This window comes from Centropristis striata, chromosome 18 (genome assembly GCF_030273125.1).
Source record: "Centropristis striata isolate RG_2023a ecotype Rhode Island chromosome 18, C.striata_1.0, whole genome shotgun sequence".
Classification (NCBI taxonomy): Eukaryota; Metazoa; Chordata; class Actinopteri; order Perciformes; family Serranidae; genus Centropristis; species Centropristis striata.
Genome location: NC_081534.1, coordinates 16,174,720 through 16,183,996, shown reverse-complemented (window position 1 = coordinate 16,183,996; position 9,277 = coordinate 16,174,720). Strand labels below are relative to the sequence as shown.

At 38.5% G+C, this 9,277-nt stretch overlaps 1 protein-coding gene across 1 annotated transcript; it reads left to right on the top strand.

Annotated features, from left to right (window-relative positions):
• The first annotated feature begins 3,042 nt into the window (after positions 1-3,042).
• LOC131991360 (ALK and LTK ligand 2-like) lies at positions 3,043-8,098 on the top strand. The gene is made up of 6 exons (XM_059356747.1): positions 3,043-3,315; positions 3,881-4,272; positions 4,904-4,957; positions 5,185-5,265; positions 5,357-5,431; positions 7,268-8,098. The coding sequence occupies exons 2-5, from the start codon at positions 3,966-3,968 to the stop codon at positions 5,419-5,421; spliced, it is 507 nt and encodes a 168-aa protein (XP_059212730.1). The 5' UTR covers positions 3,043-3,315; positions 3,881-3,965; the 3' UTR covers positions 5,422-5,431; positions 7,268-8,098.
• Positions 8,099-9,277: the final 1,179 nt, after the last annotated feature.

Below are 9,277 nucleotides of genomic sequence, written 5' to 3'. Positions count from 1 at the left end.
ATTTCTTTTGTTGAGTAACAGTGACACATCGTTTTTGTTTATTATTAGGAAAACAAGTGCACCTTGAAGCTATCTAATGCACTTCCTTTTCTCTGCAGGTGCTTGCCAACTACACATATCATATCCCCACTTTACAGATGTATCCAACTATCAACTCTGCTTCTTCATAGGTGTCTAAAGTGTCTATATCCAGTACATGAGCTAACCAAGTGCACTGATGCACAACTTATAATTTAACAACAACTTAAGTTAGAGCAAAGTAAAAGTCAAACATCTGCTGAAAATATGAGGAGAAATACAGAGAAGCGGTGAAAGGTAAAATGAAGAGATCAAGAATCTAGAGTCTTATGAGGCATGAAGTATCTTTTTTTTTTTATCTAAAAGGAGGATGTTTTATGACCAAAAACACATGGAGAGGAGGTCTGACAGGACAGTGATAAGTCTAAGTGATAAGTTTTGGGGAGGGAATAAGTGTATTCATAAAAATAAAGAGAGAGAAACAGGTTACTTAGCTGGGCCTTTACTACATTTTTGTGAAAAACAAATTCCTTTCAGCAAATTAGAGTAAATACTTTCCACTTTCAAATAATTAAAAACATGTTGGATTTGAAATCATATTAAATTAAACTGTTTTCAACACCCTTGATTATTGAAGCAGGTTCCTTTGCTGTGGCCAACATCACAGAAAAAGTGAAGTGAAATTTATAACTTGGACACGAAATTCAGGAAGCAAGAGGCACGTTTATGGGAAGAGGACCACATCCTCCTCTGATGGATTAATTAAAACATCTTGCGAAGGAATAAAATCACCGGGAGTTCACGAGGGAAAGTAGAAATAGACCATCATCGTGTTGAAACCAGTGACCGCCATCTGTGAGGTTTACCACATGAATGTGACTCATTGACTTACACATACTGGGCAACGCAGGTTTACATGTGACATGGTCATGCAACTGTATGAGAGTGAGAACCGGGTTAAACAAGGTTATCCGCCTGTTAATAATTTCTGCTGTTGTCTTCAAGATGTCAAACTTTTCAGTGTACATGAGACATGCTGAGCTCCAAGATATTAAAGCATCAATCAAAGGTATGAAGGGAACTCACTGAACATTGCCAAAGTACACATTTACAATAGATATTCTCCAAAATCCGGACCATTATGAAAACATTAATCTTACTTTGTCTTTAGAGGCCATTTGAACTCAGAAATGATCTTTTCTTTCCCCCATGCATTTTATTTCATAGTGTAAATTGAGCATGCTGTTTTAATGCACTTTACATTTAAATATATAAGAAATATTCACAAGAGGTATGAGGCAGAAAAAAATGAACATTTGGAGGATTTGAATGTGAAGTGATTGCATAATGGCGCCCTCTGCTGAAACTGCTGCCTTTCATTGCAGTATATTCAGTGAATGTGAAGAAATGTTGATTTATTCTGATATTAAATGGATGAATGCATATATGTGGAATATTTGCAGTCTAGAATGACCAAAATACATAAAACATGCCTTTAGAGAGGGAAATTCATATATCAAAGCCACTGATGGTTAAATACACTTCTAATATTGCATTGAATGAAGAGGATATTACAAGTTTTACAACATTTAATGTGTTGAATGGGGGTTGCACTCTATCTTTAATCCTAATGTTCATGATAAACACTGTTGAGTATAATAAAAAAAATGGACACACAATGGCAGGAGTTAAGTCCCGGGCTCCATCCCATTGATCAACAAAAAGTGTCACATGGGTATCTGTATAGGTATGTAAATCATGTAGTTTGTGGTATGTAACATACTCATGTATCTATGCATGTATGAGGCTATGTTTGGACAAATTTCCTTGAAAGGACCCTTAAGAATCCTTCTATCTAGTCTTGTACTGGCAGGTCAGAGGCCAGGCTCTGCACACTTCAGCAGCGGATGTGTGTTACTACCTTTTCCTAAACTGACCAATTATCTTCACTAGGTTTACAATAATCAGCAAAAATCTGAATTCACTTAAATCTTCAAGGCACATTTGCTGCCCAAACAAACAAAAAGTCTTTGGAATAACCCCTTTTTCAAACCCCACTGATGATTGATGTTATTGGATTTCTCATTTCACCTCCAAAATGTTTGAATCATTCTGTCTCATCTGCAACAAAAAAAATACAGGATAAGTCACGCTGGTGTGAATCACCAAGGAAACTAAATATCCATACTTTGGGTCAATAGAAATCCTGCCGCTACAGAGCATTGCCGCTTTCGAGCTGGGTGACAGAGCGCGCTGTCCTTTCAGCACCAAGGTTTTACGCACGGCTACAAGACTCCCGTGGAGATTGTCACAAAGTTTAAAATCATGTTCTAAATGTATACATGTTGCTGTTTTTACTGTGTGGCGCTGCACTGACATACATCTGAAACATGCGAATTTCCCTCGCCCTGTTTTCACAGCAGATTATACCACTCAAGCCTTACTGGTCAGTCAGATTTGAGGGGGGAAACATGGGAGCCAATTGCACGCCCTGACTTAAAGAAAGCTGCCCCAGGAGGCTAAACTAATCTGAGGGGAAAGCTTCTGTCGGCTAAACCACAACTATGCTGAGTAGTCGAGTTGTTCTGACCAGATACTACAATGGAATAAGTTTTGGAAAAGCGTGCGTAATTAATTTTCAAAGAATCATCCTTAAGCGGTGCGTGATTGTGTTTCAATCCCCATGACGGATGTAAAGTGCGCAATGGCTCTTAATGAAGTTAAGAGAGTCACAAGAAGGATATGGAGGCTGTTCAACCACGATGCCGGTATCTGTGCTGTGTGCTGGGCTGATTGAATATTTCATTGGAAGTATTACTGGGAAAAACGCTTCCTGTAACTGCGTATCGCACAGATAAATGGAGTAACGGAAAGGAGGGGGCCGCAGAGAACTTCACACGGCGTCCAAGTGATGGTCAGTCAACTCAAGTGGACTTTCCGCTTCAGGAGTGCCAATAATGCGTCTTATTATTATCACAGACGCGGCGGAGTAAACCCACAAGGGACAGGTCACCGCGTCTGCGAGACAGAATAAAAGTGAGCTGATCCGCTGCCTCAGCCAGGACGAACACGAGATCTTGGAGCTGTTTGTCCACTCTCGGTGATCAGAGGATGACCACGGATGCTCAGCGAATACTCGTATGACTTCCGAAGATTTCTCCTACAGAAGAGCTGACTCTAAGTGGACATACAGTCTTTCGGACCGGGCAGGAGCAGGAAAGTTGCGCACAGTTGTTTATTTTCATTTTTATCCTTGTTGGACGCACAGACCGGTAGTTTTTGAACAGCCTACATCAGGTAATTTATTTTTTATTACTATCTCAACACTTCGGATAAAAAACAATTTGTTCTTATGTCTTGCTGCTCTTGCTCGTGTGATCTTATATTTTTGCAGCTTGTTCTTTAGTCCAAAAAAGAAAAAAGAAAATCCACAATAGTGTCACTAAAACAGACTACAATCACACATGTAGCCTATTAAATAGTATTCAGTGGGAAAGAAAAAGCGGGGAAAACACATTTTTTATATAGGCTATAAAAGCAAAGTTGGGTTAACTACAATCTGGAAAACTGGAAAATATCATGTGTAACATTAAGATGGAATGAGTAAAGCCAAAGTGGTTACACAAAGTGGTCCTAGTGGCTCCATGCTGTTAATTTGCTTGTCAACTTCGATTTTCTTTAATCGAGAAATAAAGCATAATAGCTTTAGAACAGATTTGAGGCTCATAGTAAAAGTGTGGTCTGTCAGTCAGCAGTTAAACTATCCCTTCAGCGTGTTCACAGCGGGTGTAATGGGGATCTGGGTCATTAAATGACATGAAATACACTTTGATTTGAGATTTATGCTCGATCTCTCCTTCAGGTCTCCGGTTCAACTTTTTTTTCCCCAGAGACGTCGGAAAAGGAGTTCACTTTTTTCACCCCCTCTTTCTCTCTCCACGGGAGCTATGAGCGGACTGCGTAAGCACGTCACTATGGGACTGGTGCTACTGATGTGCACGCTGACCAGCCACTCCAGCGAGAGCGCGCCCTCGGCGGCCCCGGTGAGTGCTGCAGCTGCTGCAGGCGGCAGGGACGCGCAGCAGGACTGGAGGCGGATGGTGGAGGTCGTGAGGCACGTGGAGGAGAACCGGGGTCGCCACAGCTTGAAAACGGAAGCCCCGTTTACATCCGTAACAAATCGGGAGAGGAGCTCTCAGGTGGAACCAAAGGATTTACGCAACTTGAAAACAGACAGAGGGGAGCAGGCTGTCGGTGAGTGACGGCTTGTCGCTGGGGCGGGACCCTTATTTTGGATAATAAGAGAATGCTTTAGCTTATAAAGAAGGATAGCCTGTTAAAACAATTTTCAAATGTCATTATAGACCCGTGTTGTCAAAAATAGCGATTAATCGCGATAACGAATATTTAAAACTGTTTAAATTGTCATTTTACGCATTATCGATAACCTCTCACACACGGCCACTGTCATTCTGCTGCTTTAATGTAATGCTCTTAATGTGGTGTCATTTTTTCCCGATAGTAACAAATTCTAACAAGTTAGAAATTCCAGATAATGGAACCAACACAGGATGAAGTAGTAAAAAAAGTAGTTTTTTGGTAAATGGTTTCTAGTTGTGCAGATATTCGTGAGGCTGCAGAAATGTCTGGAAAGTATCTGTGCGGCTACTAGCCACCAGATGTGAAACAAAGTCGTTATACTAATCCCCTGTTTCCTTGTATTTGTCATTTGATACAAAAGTTTACCCATATCATTTCTAAAAACATCCATGCCATGGGTGTAATGATGGACGCCCTCCTGAGATTCCTGATGGAATTGAAATATATGTGCTATTTGAAGGCAGATGTAGGTTAAATCTGACATCCGTCTTTACTCCTTCCACAGTTGTATTCCCCAGAGATCCGAAAAAGAAGGAGAAATTCATAAAACATATGACAGGTAAGAACGCTTCTGTGTGACTTATGCTTGCATCAAGAAAGTCAGAGAAGCATGCCAGGAAAGACACAGAGTGTTGTTGAATGAGCAGAGGACTGCTGAGGCAAAAAAAAGAAAGAAAGAGGAAGGTGAAAGATAGCTTCACATGGTGTAATGGGTGTAAAACAGATGTCAGCGCAGGTGGCTGGTGATCTGGAAATGTTCTGACATCCTGCTGTCTACCCTTTCAGGTCCACTTTACTTCAGTCCCAAGTGCAGGAAGCATGTGTACAGACTCTACCACCACACCAGAGACTGCACGATACCTGCATGTAAGCTCTTACCAATGAGGAATGCCTGTCCAGTGTCAACACGCTTTATTTAAAGCATCCACTCATAATCTGTTTCATCTTCTCTCCTCAGACTTCAAAAGATGTGCGCGGCTTCTCACGAGGCTAGCCGGCAGCCCACAGTGCACAGAGGGGTAGCAGACACATGGTAAGGCTATAAACTCACCTCTTGTTCAAACAAATGATTTATGCTATTAAAAGATATATAGGCTAGAGCACATGTTTCGAAAGGTGGTATTTAGATCATCTACCCAAGTAAAAAAATAACAAAACAATGTAAAAAAAAGTAAATATCTGGCATTTTAAAAGTTTATTAAAGTAACTATAGGAAACTTTCTTTTGTGTCGATTTTGGCGACCCCTGTGGTCAAAAGCGGTAATGTTTTCACGAGGCATTTGTTTTGGAAGACAGTGAAAAAAAGATGTATTTTTAATCCTATTTTTTGTCTCAAACCGCTGTTTGCATAGCAATGAAGTATCTATTTGTGGCATTGTGAGATTAATAACTGATATAACGAAGGTGAAACAAAGTTAGCTTTGTTTTAGCCATCAATGTAAATTCATTTATTAATAAAACAATGTCTCACAACGTATTACATATATAAAATAGATAAATTACAAACCTGTCTCGGAGGGAGACAGACATTTCAATTTAATTCCTTTCAAATCCTGAAAATCTCTCCATCCGTTGAATGAGAAACCATGGTTGACTCGTGTTTTGTCAACATCACTTTAAGGTTTCTGTAGTCAAATCTTTTCTTTTTCTCTTTGCTGATCCTGCCCCAGTATAAGCCATAACATAATATAATTTCACAAACAAAATGATATACTTCTATGTACTACTCACTGGCACTTTCACTTTTCCGGTCTGCGTGCCTTAAATCGTTTTTGTGTAAATTTAGGGGTAATCAGACCTCGGGACAGGCCCTAAGACTAACTATATAGAAAGACTGTTTCACAACTGTTAAAAAAAGCCCCTCCTTGTAATATGTTTAAGCAAAAGAACATAAGTATTACCAGTAAAATATACAAAAACTATAACCAAGTAGTCTATGAGTGTTTTTATATATTTTATTGGTGTATTATTATTACTGATGTGCTGCTGACTAGCATTTTCTGTTGTAGCTGGTGATAATTTGAAGTACTTCATGGAGTGCTAATAATAAAGTGTTATATTTATTAGCTCATCAAAAACTAAATTAAATATTGGATCAATCAGACCTGTAACAGGCATAAAAAGGTCCAAATAAAGTACAAGAAAAAAGTGGGATTAAGATACATTACGCATAATTAGTATTTCTATTTCACTGATGTATTTTAGATCTCTTCTATATTTTTAGGGAATGTTACTAGTTAGTTGTTACAGATGGATATCTTGCATACTAAACACTGCTATTTTAATAAAATTATTGTTTTTGTTTAACATTAAACCACCCAACAGTAGAACTGGGCGATATGGCTAATATGTTCTGTCCTGATAAATACCATTTCATATCTTGAACATGATATAAATTACGATAAAACAGGTTTTCTGTTAATTCAATAAACAGTTTATATGCAGAACAAAAAACATATGGAAAAGCCCATTTTTGTATATTCCTGTGTGGATTTAATGGTTAAAAATAAAACTAATGGCTATTTAACAAAAAGCTTTATAAGTGCAAAATGAATATAAACTAGACTGAGAAATTTGAGTTTGTATGTTATCATTTTAGATGACATGTCTGTACTTTCATGTGAGTAAAAGTCTGAATGCAGGACTGTAATTTGTAATGGAGTTGTTGGGGGTTTTTTTTTACATTGCGGTACGATACAACAGAATACTACTAAGTAAGGGCTGAAGATCAGGTTGTCCACACTGGTGATATGTGTGCATCTAAGCAGCAGCCCAGAAAGTGTTTCTTGATTTACTGTGATCCTTTTTCGAAGCAAATCATTTTGTCAGGTGGGAGACAGCGCTGAATTTTGTTTCCTCTTCATTGCAGGTTGAAAGCAAACACAAGTTCTTCATGAGGAAAAAGAAACTTGGGAAAAAGTGCCTTGGACAGTAAGAGGGAAGCCTAAAATACTCTGACCAACCCCAACTGACTTTAGGCACAGCACTGCCCTTCAGTGAGGCCTGCTCTGCTACGGCGTGGATTACTGCCTCCCACCACTTGGGGCCTTGATGGTTGGCTGTCACCACGGGCAAAAAAATACAGCCCAAGATAAAAAAGATGGCGTAACTGAAGACTGGAGAAAGAAACAAGTGGCTGAGAGAAACAAACACGGGGCCTAATTTCGTGCTGGCATCCAAAAAGATGTTGCCAAAACCAAAAAAAAGGGATTGCATATTTTTATTTTGTGCATTTCTTTAAGAAATTGTTGTTGTTTTTTTGGATTGGTTTGCTGTGTTTAAGTGTTGTGGGTTGAGCACATTACTTCGACCGCACGACCTGTTACGCAGACAACCAGCTCTCACAGACCCCTGCCATCAGTCACGGCAGAGTTTCACCCACTTGTGCTCACACTGAGAGAGAACTGTGATTAAATTATTAATTGCATGAACATTTCTTTGCGTCTCTGCAAGAAAACATATTTAAAAAAGGAAGTGGCGGTTGTAAGCCACAGCCCTCCCGTGGATCTTGCGTGGTAAAGTATATATTTATATATTTGAGTTGTCACAGGGTTCCACTGTACAGACTATAGATCATATGAAACAAGAGAAATGTGTACATACTGTAAGCATAAGAGGAATCCACCTATCTACCATAAATTAAAGCACTGGCATTTATCAAATGGCTGTTAAATGCATACATATATAGATATATCTAAAAATGAAATATATTTAAATAAATTATAAGATTGGTACAAATATGAATGGTGTGTTCTTGTGCTGTATTTCTTCTTTTGTTGCCGTCACGAAATGTGGAATGCTCCCAATCCAAATGACCACATGACTGGACCGAGTCCTGCGACTACAGATGTGTTCTCACTACATATTTTAGTCATTAAAACATTCATGATTACCCTGGGAAAAAGGTTCCTCTTTGAAGGGTCAATAACCAAATTACAGAAGAACTTTTCTTACTATAACCCAGTGAAAGTTTTTAGTTTTATATTTAGGTTTTAAGATATGCATCATTGTAAAAAAAAAACAAAAAAAGAGCGACTTTCCCTTTTTTTGTCCTTTATCAACGATCAAACTAGCATAAAAAGGCAGAAACGACATGTTTTTTTATTCAACAAAAGAGAACATTTATAAAACTCAATGTCTCTTACCAAAAACAATGTCCTGACTTATCCATAGTCCTCATACTAGAATGCTTTTAACTGGAACTTTTTTTATACTAAAAAGTAGTTTATATGGACATTGTTACAGGGTGTTCTGTGGATTATCCAGTGTAATGTCTGGGACTTAAACCCCTGTGAGAAAAAGTGTAGTTTTTAGATTAGTTTATGTATGGATTAAACAAACTAACACGCAAATAAGTAAGCTTAAGAAGTTCTGGTTGGCCTGCCAGACACAGCCTGGCTTTCTCTCTGGTTTCTGTCTAGTTTCAACACAAACCCTTGTGTTTTGGAAATTTTCGCCTTTTTGGCAAACCAAAAGGAAATGTTTAAAACAGAACAACTGTAATGACAAAGTGTTTGTATGTGGGCTTGTTTAGAATGCGGTAAGAACAACCTCAAAAACAGGTTCAAACAGGATTTAGTACTGTTTGTTCTCAGCCAAGTCAAGAGGCTAATGACAATAAGCAGAACTTCTTCTTGCCAAAACTACGCAAATTATCACATGCCTTTTACATCTTGTCAACCATGCTTGTATAAAATTCCCCACCTCTATACTGAACCTTATGGGAGTCAAAGAGTTTGTTTAACTGGACTTTGTAGCCTATATTTGCTTGAGTGGATTTTGAATTTCTGAAATATTAACTTCTTGCAATGCTTGTGATTCCTCTTACTACTTTGCCTCACATGCTTTATTTGACTACTAGATAAAGCACAGAACGGTT